Raw genomic sequence first — 17,392 nt, 5'->3', positions numbered from 1 at the left:
GCTAAATAAAACAAAAGGATAACCTACGGAATGGGAGAAAATATTTGTAAATGATGCGACTGACAAGGGCTTAATTTCCAGAACATACAAACAGCTCATACAACTCAATAACAAAAAAAACACAAAGGACCCAATCAAAAAATGGGCAGAAGACCTAAACAGACATTTCTCCAAAGAAGATGCACAGATGGCCAATAGGTACATGAAAAGATGCTTAATATCACTAATTATCAGAGAAATGTAAATCAAAACTACAAGGCATCATCTCACACTGCTCAGAAGGACCATCATTAAAAAGTCCACAAACAATAAACGCTGGAGAGGGTGTGGAGAAAAGGGAACCCTACTACACTATTGGTAGGAATGTAGTTTGGTGCAGCTACTGTGGAAAACAGTATGGAGAGTCCTTAAAAAACTGAAAATAGACTTACCCTATGATCCAGCAATCCCACTCCTGGGCATGTATCCGGAGGAAACTAATCGAAGAAAATACATGCATCCCCATGTTCACAGCAGCACTACGTATAATAGCTTAGACAAGGGAGCAACTTAAATGTCCATCAACAGATGACTGGATAAAGAAGTTGTGGTATGTATGGATGTGTGTGTGTATGTGTGTATATATATATATATACACACATACACACACACAATGGAATACTACTCAGTTAAAAAAAGAATAAAATAATGCCATTTGCAGCAACATGGATGGATCTGAAGATCATCATACTAAGTGAAATACGCCAGAAAGAGAAAGAAAAATCCCATACGATATCACTTATATGTGGAATCTTAAAAAAAAAAAAAAAAAAAGGGCATGAACTTATTTACAAAATAGAGACAGACACACAGACATTGAAAGGGGATGGAGAGGGATAAATTGGGAGTTTGGGATTTGTAGATACTAACTACTACATATAAAATAGATAAACAACAAGTTCATACTATATAGCACAGGGAAATACATTCAATACCTTAAATGGCCTATAATGAAAAAGAATATGAAAAGGAATATATATATATATTTATATATATATATAAATGAATCACTATGCTGTATACTGGAAATTAATACAACATTGTAAATTGACTATAATAATAAAAGAACTGGCTTTTGAAAAACAACAATAAAATATAATAAAGAAAATAATAATATATTATATATACTACTAAGATAATAGTATATATAATAATCTATATAATAATATATAATCTATATATAAATATACATAACTGTATGACATAATTATGTATTATATATATAATAATTGACTAAAAAGTTTTTAAAAATCTTATAAAATGGACATGGTTTTAGAGAATATAAATGAAAAAATTAAAATTAAGATAATTTATCAAAGTATTACCTTTCTAAAAGGCTTTAGGGCCAGATGGTTTCTTTTAAACTTATAAATAAAGACAGCAATCCCAAGTGTCTCCAGAGAAAAGAAAAGTTGCATAAATTCACAAAATAAATTGTGAAATTTATGTCACTTGATATCAAAAACTTGCAGAAACAGAGGCCAGTTTCAAGGTCAAACCAATCTAGGTTAGGAAGCCTGGCTCTTCATTTATTACCTGTTCTACCTTCTACATGGGGAATAAATGAAAAAACCATAAAGAATATCTTAAAAGATTCTGTTTAATCTGCCTTAAGTACACAGTTAATATTACCCAGCTGATGTAACAAAAATATAGAACACACATACACACACACATTATTCAGTAAAAGAAACTATAAATTTCACTGAGAAAAATAAACACAAAAGCATAAATATTTTAAAACCAAACCAATAGCATATTAAAGAACTAAATGTAATTCATGAATATAAGCAGAAAATATCAAGAAATCTAATATTCTAATAAATCACATCAACAATTCTAGTGTGAGAAACTATATATTAGTCTCAACAGATACTGAGAAAACACCCAAATCCCATTCCCAACAAAACCTTTATAAAACCAAAAATGCTCCACAGACACAATGAACAAAAATAAACATCAATAAAAAATGAAACAAATGGTAAAAAGAAAGTCAGAGAAAATCAGTAATCATGCAAGCTTACTGACATTCTTGATATTTAACATTTTTAAATGGTTAGTTAATATAACAGAAGTATTGATTGTGATGATATCAGCTTCCATATTTTTATTACTTTCCACACGCCTTAATTTATATAACCCTAACAACAATCTGGTAATTCTGGGTTACTAGCCCAGATTTCAGATGAAGTAACTGAAATGTAAGGTTAAGAAACTTAATTTTCACTTCTTCAAAGCTATGTGGGTAGCAATGGTGTAGAGACAGGATTGGAAGTCAAGTCAACCTGACTCTAAAAGCTGAACTTATAATGACCAATTTGTACAATAAGAACAAACATGAAAAATACTCGAATAGAGATGACTATTACTACTGTCAGATGCTATGTAGATATTTAAGAAAAACCCACAAGGCAATCAGTTACAATATAATGTGAATTAAAGGGGCTAGAGATAAGAAAAACATACAAAACCAATAGCTGTTATAAACAAGCAATAACCAATTCAAGGCATAATAATAATAGTAAAACATATAAAAATAATCTAATCCAAAAGGTATGGAACTAAAGACAAGCCTGAAACTTTACTTTGCCAATAAAAGGAATATCTGAATAATTCAGAGGGAGATTTTCTTAAACGGGAAAACCAACTGTTATAAAGAGGCCAAGATTCATACAACTCTCATAAATTATCACTGGGATTGTTTTTGCAACATAGCAAAATGGTGCTAAATATCTGAGAAAATGAACAAGTAAGAATGCTTAAGCAAATGTTTGAAAAGTGGGGTCATACTGTAACGCCAAAAGAACTGACAATAATAGAAGAAGAAACTCTAAAAGAGGTCTTCATAAATGCAACAACTTGAATGCAAAACAAATTGTTTTGGAAGGAGGTGGGTTACTTAACAAGTAACATTGGGCAAATGGGATCTCCATAAAAATTCAATTGAGATCCACACACCAAACACCAAAATCAATTCTAATTGGTTAGATACATAACACTGAGAAATGAAACAAGAAAACACTAGATGAAAACGGAAGTTGGTAATTAACAGATTTTGAGATAGGAAATGACTTTCTAACCTAAGCGTCTTAACTTGGGGTACAGGGAGGATCCTATGGTACTGCAAATCTCATTATGTATGTTTGGGCTTAATTTAGGGGGAAAGCATAAATAGTTTTAATCAGCATATACAAAATTCTCCAGGCGGTACCAAAATATGAGGTATAACTAATTGAACAATTTGTAGAGAACACATATATTTGACGGAATAGTTCTAAAATAAATATAAAAGCTGTCTATATCAAAACAGTATGAAGAAAACTTGAAAACAAACGACAAATTGATAAACTACTTGTAATAACTATGGCCAAGGGGGGTAATACAGTAAATATATACTGATAAGAAAAATACTAACATAAAAGAATATTAGGTGATTTGTAGAGAATTCATAGCATTACTACTACTCTTTTGAGTGATTCTGCAACACATTTCTGAAATTTGATTTGAATATCAATTCTTACAATCTAGGAATTTCTAACACCCAGTGTCCAACAAGTGAACAGAAACAGAGACAGCATCTACAAAACCCTGAAATCTTCTTTAATCTAATCCTGCTTGGTTGCAGGTTAGATAAAGCATTATTTGGCTAACAGTATTATAAAAAAACGAATAGGAAAGGACAGACAAAATGCACACAGAATTTGAAGGGAAAGCAATAGGTAGAGTAAAAATAATAAAGTAGAAAATATTTTTAAAATAAATATATTGTATATGTTAAAGACTATTTGGAACCAGAATTATAGTATTAGGAATTATTACACCATTCAAGCATAAAAGTCACTCAAAGCTGATTGTGTATGGACACTTCTGACTCTTGTATTTGTATTCTTTTTTAAAAAGAGCATGTATTATTTTGGTGATAATAATCTAATTTTAAAAATAGTTCTACTGCTAACAATATTTGTGGTTATGAGATTGCTCTTCCTAGGAAATTTCAGCATTGGATATTTATCTGATTCCAAGAAGTTAGTGGCAAATAGAATGGGTGGAAAATTGGTAGCTTTTAATTTTGCCAAATAAAGACAGCATCATTTCATACAATTAGGAACATTTTATATCAGAATAGTATATAATTTCCAAATAAGTCACTTAAAATTCTTTTTAACTAAAATATATTTTTATTTAAAAAAACAACCTACAATACCATTATTATTCTCCTTTGCCTGGCGATCTTTGAACACTCTTACTAAACAGCATCTCTACAGACCAGATGGTCTCTGGGCAACCTTCCAATGTTACGATTTCTCAGACAAACTGATAACAATTATTTTATGTTCCAGGTACAGTATCGCATGTAATTGAGAGTTTTAGCACAACGAAAATTATAAAATTGAATACATCTGCTATGGAAAATGAGGCTATTAGATGTCAACTCCAATGGCACCTAAATTCAGAGCAATGAATAAGAATTCAGCATGACTAATACAATCACTTCCATATCAGGCTCTCTCCAGGAAGCTCTCTGTAACATCCTTTCAAGTTGGTTGTAAAGGTTTCCAACAGCTAAATAACAAGCAGACTTCTCTGAGAGCGGATCTTAAATTTCACTCAAAATCCTCTTCCCTCCTCTCAACATTCCTCAGTTGCGTACCAAGCTTTTCAGATGAACTGGGGGTGCCCTGCCTACCGAAGACAGAAGATTTCAGTTTTTACTACATTCTTTCCAAATGGATGAACAATTCTAATCTTTGACCTGATATCCAACCAGTTTCATGTACAGGCATATTTCTAGATTTCTTGTAGGAATCAAAAAAATTATAGATCATTCAGGTTTTTCTCCCTTTCATTTGGTCTTCTGTTAATGTACTTGGTCATGACTGCATCCCCACTGGATGAAAAAAGGTGAAACTTGGTTAATGTATAACTCACAAAAACCAAGCAAAAGTTGGATTACCTTTATGACTCCAGTCAAAATGCTGTCATCTCATTGATGACCTTGCCTTATCCTTATTTGCTATTATTCACCCTTTCTTGCTCTTACCCCACTTTCTGTTACAGCATTATCCTCCATTTTACTTTTTTCTTTCATAGCACTTAATGTCAGTGTTACTATCTTTAAGCTATGAAATGCATGCTTTTTTGGAGCCACATGCAAAGCATCACATACATTTGTACCCAACATGCTCCACCATTCCTGGCATCTCTGGCACAGAATGTGCTTGTTTTGCTCATAGATGTGTTCCAGTTCCAAGCAGCCTGCCAGACACATACGGAATCACATCACCACTATGGTGCTCAAGATTGTAACTGTGACTGTAAGCTGTATTACAACTTCGGAGACGTGAAAAAAATGTTTATTTCAAAATAAATGACTGTAACAAGCATGATTCAATAAATATTTCTTGAATGAGGTAATATTTAGAATTAAGACTAAACTTGTTGGTATTACACGCCACTGACTAGTTATCTGAATAGCTACTGATCCATACTTCTGAATAATCGAAGAAAGAGTTCCTTCTATTCATTCATTCATTCATTTTACAAATACTTGGTTGCCTACTATGTGCCAAACAATGTTCTTTGTTGCTGGGGCTACTGCAGCGTACCTACTTTCAAGACAGCTTATAGGAGAGGGGGAGGTTCTTGTGATCTATGGGCCATTTGCAATTGAATGATCTAAGTTATTTTGAGGACTTTGAAATCTACATTTTTAAACAAGATTCTATGACTCATGCACACTAAAACTGAAAAAAGAATCTTAAAAGTATAGCTCAAATCCCTCTTTTGCAAAGCCTTTCAAAGTCATCCCTGTTCAAAATTTTGTCACCCTTCCCCATACTTGTAGCCCTCATACTTCAGAGCCGCGATTTATAATTAACCCTGCCTTGTTATGGCTCTGGTGGGTTCTGGTATCACACTGCCTTGAGTTCAACTTCCAGATCTATCACTTACTGCCTGTGCAAGTTTCTAAGTCTCACCTTCCATACCTGAAATGTGGTGCTACTGCCTGCTTTCAAAGTGCTTCTTGGAGGATTAACTGAGATGACCAATGAAAGCACTCAGCTCAGTATTTGGCACAAAGATGAATTCAATAAAAGCTTACAGCTGTTTTTATTTTTCATCATTTAAAAATTTTTCCTTTTTGCACTCTTACACACTATTTCCACACTCAATTGGGGCCAATGGCAAGAATCTTTTGCCTCATACACAGTATATCACAGTCAGATGTGCTGTGATCTTTAGTGGTTAGAATGACACTACCAGGCTTTGCAGGCATATTGTTTTTCTGGGATATGCAAAGAAAATAAAACGTCACTTCATCTTAGTCATGCGTATGATTACTCAGTAAGATTCAGAATCATCACGAACAGGATTCGTGACTAAATGAAAACTTAATCCAAGATGGCAAGAAATAAACCAATCTTCTAAACGCAAAATGTCTTTCTTTTTGTGTTGCATACTCTATTCCAGGTATGAGAGTTTATTTTACTGTGAATTTGTTGCTTTGAGCTTTTGACACATTAAATGCCATAAACGACTTGTTGGTGTTCAGGATGAATAAATCTTATATGCTCATGAAATGACATGCTTTTCAATCTGTCATTTATATTTCTCTTATTTACTTTTCTCTCCTATTGATGGCAAAATGTATTATGATTAAAATTCTTTACAAAGAGAGGAAGAATGCTGGAATCAGCTGAATACAAAAACTAGATGCTAGTGTCACTAGGAACAATTACATTCTTCTCAACAAATGACATGAAAATGTCCTAGAAGTAAAAAAAATTATAGGTCAAGACAATGTGAGTACAGGCAAGGTTGATTCAAAACTCAGCCCAAGAACACTTAGTATAAAAATAGGTTTGAATTTTAACTGGGTTTCCACAGAGCTCAGGAATATATTTTAGAATCTTCAAATGCAAAGACAGTAATATTTGATGAAGCCATACAATGAGTCATTTTGCAGAATGTACCAAAATATGCTTTGATTAAAGTGATTAAGTAGCAGATTATGATATGAAACCATAATGGACCCAGGAAAAAAAGTCCACTTGTCTTTTTTTGGGGGTGGGGGGCAGGCAATTAGGTTTATTTATTTCTTTAGTGGAGGTACTGGAGATTGAACCCGGGACCTCACCATGCAAGGTACACACTCTACCACTGAGCTATACCCTCCCCCAAAAGTCCACTTGTCTTATTTCCTAGCAAGGAAAATTATATTTGATAGTATTTGGGCTGTTACCATAGACACTATCAAGAACAAAAATTTCCTGGCAATAAATACAATCTACACATCCTCAAGAGACTAAATTTAAATACTAAATTTTACAGGCTTCTTGTAAACCCACTAAAACATCAGTAGATTTTCTAAGCAACTTTATGGGGTAACTGCATAAAAATTAATTTGCTATTAACACCCTATTTAAATTGAAAGGCATGGCAGTAGATGAGCAATTTATCATGGAAATAATTCTATAATCTTTATTTTCTTTCTCTTTTTAAAAATGTAAATTGTCTTAGTCATTTATAACAATCATAGTCTTAGTGAAAAGCATTTTCTAAGGATTAATTAACAAACTTCTGGGGAGATCATACATCAAAGCACAGTAATTGTAGGAGAAATCTGGTCCAGGTCTTGTCACAAGATCGGCAGGCCCAGGGATCTTCTCCCACTGGTTATTGATGCTTCTCCCAATTCTCAGAATCCCATGGGAAGAATAAAGGGCACCTATTTCAATACATGGTATACAATCCACCGAAGCGTTCAGGTGAGAAACTAGAACTCAGCCTTGAGTTTTTCCTTTTCCCCAAAGCACATTATCTAACTCTCTCCCCATCGGCTGGACCTGCAAAATGTACAGCAGATCTATCCATTTCTCTCTATCCCCATTTCCAACACCTTGACCAGGCTACCCTAATCTCTTGAACTATGGTACCAGTTTCCAAAACGATTTACCAGTCTTGCTCTCACACCAGGACTTCTTCAAGGAGAATCTGGAATGATCTTTAAAAAATGCAATCAAATCATGTCTCCCTTCTTAAAAGACCCCCTATGGAATCTATCTCTATCATGCTTACTTACTATGATGCTGTATATGAACTGGACTTTTCTAACCAACTCACACTAGCCATACAGATCTTCCTATTTCTTAAATCCACTATACTTGTTCCAACTATGTGGTCCTTCCAACTGGCTCCTCCCTCTCCCAGAAAAGCACAGTCCAGTTCTTACAAGGCAGGCTCCTCCCCAGGTTTCTGGTCTCTGCGAAAAGGTCAGTTCCTCCAAGGTGTCTCTTGACCACTGTATGTAAAATACTCCCATTCCTCTCCATTATTCTACTCTGTTTACAGTTTTTCTTAGTACTTATCATTTGCTTTTTTACAGACTGTCTAACCAAACAGGTTGAAAATTTCACTTCTGTCAAGCCACCAATCAATTCATTACACCTAGCACAGGAACTGACAACCAGTAGAACATTAATACATGTGTACTGAATGAATGAATGATTTCATCTAAGGACTATGTTAGCAACACCCATATTCTCTTTCTACACCTTTCAGAGCAGAGAAAAATGAGATTAGAAATTCCCTTCCAAAATCTCTTCTTCTACTCTTTTTTTTGGCTAGACTTAAACTGAAAGAAGCTTCCTACGTTATGTTTTCTCAGGGTGGTATCATGGTTAATAGAATTCTCAGGCATAGTGTTTTTTGAGATGGGATTCTTGTCCAGGTGACACAGAGGACCACTTATCATAGATAATGATATAATTGCTATGAAATTAGTCAAATCCCAGAGGATGCTGTAAAGAACCTTCCCACCCCAGATCTTGAAGCATTACTGTTTAGGTTAAATCACAAACTGGATATGAGACATTTCTAACATATGACATATGACACTTGAAAATGACATTTGATCAGCTATCCAAGGAAAAACTCTGGGCTTGCAATGGGGCTGAGAGCTACTCTTCTTAAGAAATAATCTTTATTATAACAGTAATAAGAGCAAAATACGTTCAGTGAATAATCTCCTAATAGCTTCTATGTCCTCAGTTTAATCTCTGGGCAACTCAACCATCCATCAAGTTTCCTAGTTTCTCATCTCAGGAAGAGGCTGGAAAACACTCACTAAATCTCAAGATAATACAAGGTGAACAGGTCTGTTGACCAGGGCCTTTCTAGTAATAAAAAAACACCTTTGGAAGCTGCATCATTTTGAACCATTAACCATTAAGTTGAGTCCAGTGAAAACTGGCTCCTACATAATTTGAACTTGACAAGCGCTAGAGGACACAGTGTATTGTCTGTGTGCATGTAGACATAACAAAGCTATTTTCATGCACAGTCCTGGCAGAAGGCCCATGGTAACTGCTTTGTGGGTCTGGTTACAATTATGTCACTACAGGGAATAACCCAGGACAGTACATCCCTTCTCTGTCTGCTTGGCCTCAAGTGGAAATGTGTGCTGTTTTTACCTCACAATCCTTCTTTTCAGCTCTCCTCCCTGATTAATTTTCCTCACCCTCCTCAAGCTATACATCCCAACCATCCATGCCAGAAATCTTTGCTGACTTCTAAGCCCCAACTACAACACAAGACGTGAGGACCTCTAAGAGTATGTGAGAGGAAGGGCGTGTTCAGTGACTCCCTCTTTACCCTTGTACTTATACAGAACCTGGGCATATATGCCTGTATTCTCCCTACTCGTGTGTGTGCTAAGTTCTAGTCGAAATAAATAAAACTCTCCTGAAAGGAAAGAGTTGGTAGGACCCCTGCTATTTCACCTCCATAACCAAATGCCTCGTGCTCCCTGCCCACGGCCACATCTCATACAGCTGAATGTGGCCCTCGGGAGAATTTTTAATGGAGCGCTGTATACTGAAATGTGTTTTTAATTAAAACAAATCAAAGACGATAAGAGTTCACAAGCTATCAGGCCTAAGATACTAACTCCAATGTTTTGGAATGTTTATGCCTATCATATTTACCCTATGCGGCCTCCCTTCAAGATGGTCAGTTCTAGAACTCTGAATCTCCTCAGTCTGTTACTTTAACTCAGTTTGTTAACTGTCAACTGTCTAAGGTATTAACTTCTCAGAGTAATTGCATCCCAAGCATTTTGGGCAATTCTCTGTATTTTTCCAGCACTGAAAGGATGCAGAGCTAAGAGAGAGATTATAACGGAAGGTCAAACAAAGACACCACATGGCTGATGAATGAGAACTGCATCAAATTTCTACAGACGGATTTTTCAGGTTTATAAGAAATGTAGATGGTAAGTTTATTTTCTCAGAATTTTCAGGTAGTTTTTTGAAATGAACAGCATAAGATGTGAATCATCCTGTGGCTGAACAGGTCTTTAATTCTTCACACACTGACTGTTCCATGTTTCACATTATCCCTTCCACTGAAGGTGAAAGGCAAAGGGACTTCTTTTGGAAGCTAAAGGAGGGAATAACACTGCGTCTTCATTTTACCCAAGGTTAAGCCCAGTTCTAAGGAATGGTAAGTAAACTTGGTGAGAGATGAGTGGAGGCAGTATGTGGGAGAAGTCAGTAATCAGTATCAACTGGAGGAACCAGAAGGTAAAAATAATACATTGTAACTGAGTGTACCTCATAAAAAATTTTTTTTAATAACCTCATTTCCCTGGTATAAAAAATAAGAAGGCTGCACTGGATGGATTAATTCAATGTTTGTTTAGAATGGACCTTGTTCAAAACATCATGCTTCAAGGTCCTGGAGGTTATCCAAGCGCCATGGCACCAATGTTCCAAGTCGGATCATTGCATCTGATCACTTCTACTTTCATCCGAAACCTGCACCCTCCACCACCTTTCCTCCAAAGCTGTTCCACTGACTTTCTTAAGTTATTTGTGCATAAATGTTAGTGTGCATTTGCCCCTCCTAATGAGATAAGATCCTCTGAAGGCAAATGACATACTTCACAAATACTTGAATTATGCCCTGCCTAATTCACTTAGCTCCTCCTAGCATGATGCTTTAAAAAATTATTTTTTAGTATACATTAGATATTGACTACATGCACATAAATAAAAACTGTAAGGTACAATCCCTAGTCTCAAGGAGCTGAAGTGTTGTTTGGAAGATAATACATACAAAAACAACTATAGTACGAGAGCACTGCATTCTCTCTCCATAGTCTACCATCTGCGTTCTATCCGTGCCTGCAGGGTATATTCTATAAACCAGTGATAATAGGACAAGTGAAACAGGACAAGATGAGCCCACCGAGGACTGTGTGTGGATGTATGCATGCATCTATACAGCATAGCGGGGGCAGCTAATGTTTAAATGCATCAGGTGTATTTCTAATACATATGGAACATACACACACAAGTCTAGAATAGATATACATATAGAATAGAATACATATTATAGAACATACAGAATAGAATAGAACACACTAACAGCTGCCACCCTAATGTATTTATTTTCTAAATTTACATCTAGGTATTCTGGAAATTCTTTGTTTTTTCAAGCCTACTGAGGCTTGAACCCAGGGCCTCTTGCATGCTAAGCACACACTCTACCAACTGCGCTACACCCACTCCCCCTAGATCTAGATATATTAGGTGTTCTCAAAGGATGGTATCTCTGTGGCCCTTGAGAAACGAAATCTGAGGAAAAGGCTTTCAGGTCACTTAATACAAAAATTTTTGGCAGATTCCTTCTATCAGTTCTCCCTTTCTAAGTCCTAAATAATTTTGGAAATTTCTACCCAACTCAGGCTCTTTTATTTACCATCAAGTGTGTAACATTTCTTAATTGTGAGAGACATTTGCAATTCAAGGCAAAAAGGTTTTTTCTGTGAACTTGAAATCTGAATTTCTTGAGCTAATGCTGATAATTTAGTACATGATATACTCTACTAAAACAGCTTTTCTTTGTTAATAGTTGAAGACTCAAGGCAGGAAAAATTTCGGTAAAACATAGTTTATGGTTCTGAACATTTTATGTTTTTATGAATGTCAGTTATTTCAACTCTACTTTATAAACCATTTTATATGAAACATCATATGCTAGCAACAATTTTTTTTCTTTCTACAGGTCTGGAGTACTGGTTACATATACTAGCATCAAGATACAAAACACCTTACAACTGTGACTCGGCGCTTTTCTAGGTTGCTCACTTAAAACTATTAGTCTTATCTCACTCTTTCTTCATTTAAGAAACCTGTTCCCAGGACACTCCGTTTCTTTCAAGTTTTCCAGTTACACTATAGAAGAAGACATCGTTTTAGGTGTCTAAATCGCCCAAATTATAGTTAGTTTACTTGTAATCGGATTATATATTTTCCATTCACTCAGCTGAAAAACAAGAAAATTACACCCAAACCCACAAAATCCAAACAATAAAAACATTATCAACCTCTGAACCAATACATATGTGATGAGGGTACCCCAATGCAGAAACAGTTTTCTCTCCTCTCTTTTAAGATGCCAGTGTTTTCTCTTATTCTGAAATTGATCATGATTAGAAAGGAAAACATTTAGAGCTTCCTGCACCCCTGGCAACAACTTAGGGATCAGAAGGAAACTGTCAAATTATCAGAGAGGCAAAGTCATGATCAGACTGTCAGAGGTGGCTACAGGGCTCAAAGAGTCTCGGATGCAGGAAAAAAGGAAAGGAGGCAGTTTTTAGAGGAACTGAGAATCCTTCCCATCTTGGGAGTGGTACAGTTTTACTCAAGTATCTGGGGTATGTTAGGGTGGAGATGGTTGAAACACATGTTCTTATACACCCCGTAGGATAAGGATGGCCTGGGAGGCCTATTAGTTATCACAACGGAGTTAATTTCATTGAGGTCAGATAAGAGACCTGAACACTTTAAGCTTATCTATTTCTATGCTTTTTATCTGTTTACTTTCCCCGTAGTTTCTTAAGAAGGTTTTCTGTTTTGTTTTGTTTTGTTTTTGTTTGTTTGTTTGTTTGTTTTTAAGAAAAGCTCCAACCCAACCTTAGGGCAGCAAGAAGAATCAGAACGCAGAAGAGTCAACAGTTGGAGTCCTGCTGATCCAGGCAAATCTGTGGATGCAGACAAATGCCTGGGCGTATGAAGGAAGTGGGCTGTGGGGAAGCTGAGAGGTGGGCGTTTTCCCTGAGTAAATATCATAGTGTCATTAGGAGAAATGATGCATTTCTCCTTGCAGGGCAGGGAGAGCTGGGACATGCAGCTGGACAGGAACTGGCAGCCCCTGCCTGCAGCTTTTCACCTGAGCACTCAGCCTCCAGTTCCTCATCTGACCTGAGCAGGGGTGCATATCTGCAGCGCTGGGCAGAGTCCTGGGCCATAGTCCTGCCCAGCTGTGGCTTTCTCTCTTCCCTCCTTACAAAAAGGTACAGTGGCCTCCTCCTCCCCCTCCCGCATCCCATTCCTTGCTTCCTCTTTCCTTGGTTTCAGTTACCCATGGTCAACCACAGTCTAAAAATATTAAGTGGAAAATTTCAGAAACAGACAATTCATAAGTTCAAATTGTGTGCCATTCTGAGCAGTATGATGAAATCTCACACCATCCTGCTCTGTCCCACCTGGGATCTCCAACCATCAGTATCATCATGGCTTGATGATCCAGATCACCCAAAGATGACCCTCCTTCTGACGTATCATCAGAAGGTCAACAGTAGGCTAACACTACATCCCAATGCCCACATCATTCACTTCACTCCATCTCAACACGTAAGCATTTTATCATCTCACATTATCACCAGAAGAAGAGCGAGTATGGTACAGTAAGACATTTTGAGAGAAAGACCACATTCACATAACTTTTAATAGTGTATTTTTAAAATTGTTCTATTTTTGTTTACTGTACATTTCTTACTGTGCCTAATTTATACATTTAACTTTGTCATAGGTGTGTATTTATAGGGAAAACACAGTACAGATAGGGTTCTGTACATGGTTAAAGGCAACCCCTGGGGGTCTTGAGACAGGGATAAGGAGGAACTACTAACGGGTTCTTCAACTTGTGAGACCAAAGGCTGACTCTCAAGATAGCAAGGTTGAAGTGTTGTTAAGAAGCACTAGTGGCGGAGGCTGGCGGACTGGCTGAGGTATACCTACCAGGGTTAAACTTAGCTTTAGAACACCTGTAACCTTGCTACTCTGTTATGGGAGCGCCTCACTACAATTTCCTAGTTTGAGATACTTTTCACTCCTGGCAGAGGCCCACGGCTTATTGCTGCTAGTTTAACGTCAATGCCTGACCCATTCTTTTGGTACTCAGACCTCTTTCTCCTAACTTTCAGCTTTTCTTACAAAGACTGCCTTGTAGAACAAACCGAAAGAGTTGCAAGGAAAGGTTTATTCTTTCTCATCTTATCAGACTGTTTACTATCTACCTGGGCCCCATGATTGAAATAGACTGTTTAAAATCTTAAAATACAGTGGATTTTCTATGTAAACTGCATCTTAGGACCTTCCTTTTACCCACATTTCTGGCAAAAATCAATCTAAAAAAACGCTAAAAAAGCAAAGGAAAAGAAAACAGGCAGCTTTCCAATGCGTTCCCCAGCCCCAAAGTGGCCCCATCCAACTGAGTGTGCTTGAGTCATAAAATTAAGGATTTTTTATTTGACCTTAAACAATTATTGTTGAAAATATTAGTGTTCTAGTAGTATATCAAGAAATTGGGTAGCATATGGTTCTACAGCCACAGTTACGATCCTTGGTTGCCAAATTTGAGATTATATCCTTTTTGAGGGGAATGGAGAGGTGCAGGATGAATTTCAGATTTTTTTTCTCTCTGCATTTTGTGGACAGGAAAATAGTCCAGAGAAACCACTCAGAATTTCAGAATGAAGACAATATATTTTTCACAAATCCAATTCACAGTCACCAAATTAAAAACACACACACTTAATCTTTTGTCAGAACAGCCCAGCGAAAAGCTGTAAAGTGAGAAGAGGGCAGGTGCCAGTTCCCTGCTAAACTTTTAACACTTCAAAGGGTACAATATGTTGAAATGATTTAATACTTCATCCTGTCAAAAAGAAGGAAATCCAGACATTCATGGGAGCTTGAGTATCTCTCAACTTCAACGCTTAGGAGCAGGAGGCCACCAAAGACATGGTACCTGCTATGGTCTGAATATTTGTGTCCCCCCGAAATTTGTATGTTGAAACCTAATGCCCAATGTGGTGATACGAGGAGGCGGGGGCCTCTGGGAGGTGATTAGGTCATGAGGGTGGAGGGATCCTGAGTGGGGTTAGTGCCTTTATGGGAGACTCCAGAGACCTCCCTTGCCCTTTCCTTGTACCATGTAAACCCAGCTGGGAAGTGGGTTCTCACCAGACACTAAACCTGCTGGCACCTTGATCTTGGACTTTGCAGCTTCCAGAACTATGAGAAATAATTGTCTGTTGTTTATCAGCTACTCAGTTTACGGTATTTTGTTACAGCAGCCCACACAGACTAAGACAGCACCACATCCAGAGTCTGTGTTCTCTGCCTGCCTCAGCCCAAGGAGTTACACACGACACAGCAATTTACTGAGTCCCTATTACACCGAGGCCCAACTGCCTTGCCATAGGCCATCTGCCTTACAGAGTCAGCTGTAAATGGTGGGAAGCCGTCTCCGTACTGAGAATGAAACTCCTGTTCTTATTATCACCCGAGTCTCATCATGACTCTTTTATTCTTTGCCTGTCACCGGCTATGGCTCTATATCAGATTTAGACGAAAGACTCTTTCCGCTCCTCCCTCGGGCAGAAGTGCAGGGCTATTTTTGGAAAAACACTTACATCCTTATTTCAGTTCTTTTTTGTTATGACCCTCTCACAGGGATGGCCTCAGAGTGCAGGCCCTCAGTCCCTTTTATAAAATCCCTGGACCGGGTGTATTCGGAGTTCAAAATCTTTTCAGATATGGCGTCCATACCATCTATTATCCAAAACTCCCAGTGGGGTCCAAGCCAACAGCTCATCATCAAATTCATTAATGTTTCTGCAGTGACATGTATGAACTTTCCTAATAAATGAAACTGTAAGTAGCCTCAAATCAGTTCAGGGCAAGCACTGCCATCAAATGAGTTTTGGTGTCAAATCTGCAAAAACAACTTGCAGTTTTCTGGGCGCTTTGGATTTTGAAATTGAGGGTAAGAGTGTAGATCTTTATTAGGCGTTTGAAGAGTTAAGACAAACTGATCTCTTGTTGTGCTTAGAGAAGGAAGAGACGGGACTTACTGTCATGTAAGTACAACCTAAGAGCCTAAAATAACCTGGGGGGGGCCTTTCAAAGGGATCCTTTAGACACCAAATTTGACTGCATTAAACAGGATTCAAGGCAAGTGGGTTGTCTTTGTTCCTGGGCTCCTGTCATATGACCTTGACATTCTGTTCCCCAGAGTGAGTCTGTGACAGTGCTATTGTCATGGAATCTGAGCTGTACTGCAGGGAAAGGGCCCAGAAGTGGGCTGACCTAACTGGTCTGAGACTCCCAGGAACATCCCCAGACTAGAATAAAAACCTCAACAAGGCAAGAGTGTTGGAGCCAACTGGCACGCTTCAACTATGACTCCACAATAAAGTAATTACACAGTTTGATTGTTTAAGAATATAAAAAGCCAAAAAAAAGTTGCCTTTTTCCTTAATACAAGGGAAAATGGTTTTCAGCCCTAGTCTTTGAAGTTTAAAAGGTGGACACGGGAAGACTGTATTCTGGGTTGTCGTGCTAGGAGTTGTACGCTAGGGAAGGGGTCAACTGTGCCTGAGATGAGGGGCTGTCGCCAGTGGAGACATATGGAGATAAAAGCTTACTTGGCTTCCAGGGCCAGGGCGATGATGCCTGCAGCCATGGGGGCCGAGGCTGAGGTCCCTGTGTGGTTGTCCGTGCAGCGCTGCCTCAGATCCGTGGTGATCTAGAAGACAGAAGTGGAAAATTTAAGGCTCTGGGGGTCAATGTGAGTCACATGCAAGTCGAAAGAAATTTCCTCATAGAACTGGAATGGAGTGGTGTTGAAACTTGTTTTAAATGTCTGGTTCCTGCGCTCCTGTGACCGTATCGCTTCCAGAGAATCGCCTGTGTAAATCAACTCTAAAAAGGGCAGGGTTTGGAAACTGGATTCCACTTGTGTTACAGCCAGGGTCAGGACTAAGGTGAGCCTTCGGTCCAAAGCATGAGGGCGGGGCAAGGGTCTCCTTGAGTTTTATACCCCGGGGACCTCACCTGCCTCACCCTAGTTCCAGCTCTAGTTAAAACTAAACTTCTTTCATCACCCCAACTTTTTTAATAATCAAACATGTTGAGCCAACATCCAGACACTGAGTTAAGTGTCGGCTGCGTCAGAAATAAAAGCTCGGGGTCTTGCCTCTGCCCTCCCAGAACTGTTA

At 37.8% G+C, this 17,392-nt stretch overlaps 1 protein-coding gene across 7 annotated transcripts in view; it reads right to left on the bottom strand.

The window, feature by feature from the left end:
• PCSK5 (proprotein convertase subtilisin/kexin type 5) overlaps positions 1-17,392 on the bottom strand; it is a 413,936-nt gene that overhangs the window by 205,585 nt on the left and 190,959 nt on the right. For all 7 annotated transcript variants that reach the window (XM_074361722.1, XM_074361723.1, XM_074361725.1 and 4 more), the window contains exon 9: positions 16,820-16,920. In XM_074361722.1, coding sequence (XP_074217823.1) covers positions 16,820-16,920 — 101 coding nt within the window. The remainder of the gene's footprint in view (positions 1-16,819; positions 16,921-17,392) is intronic.

Source organism: Camelus bactrianus, chromosome 4 (assembly GCF_048773025.1).
Source record: "Camelus bactrianus isolate YW-2024 breed Bactrian camel chromosome 4, ASM4877302v1, whole genome shotgun sequence".
Classification (NCBI taxonomy): domain Eukaryota; kingdom Metazoa; phylum Chordata; class Mammalia; order Artiodactyla; family Camelidae; genus Camelus; species Camelus bactrianus.
This window is presented reverse-complemented; position numbering and strand designations above follow the sequence as displayed.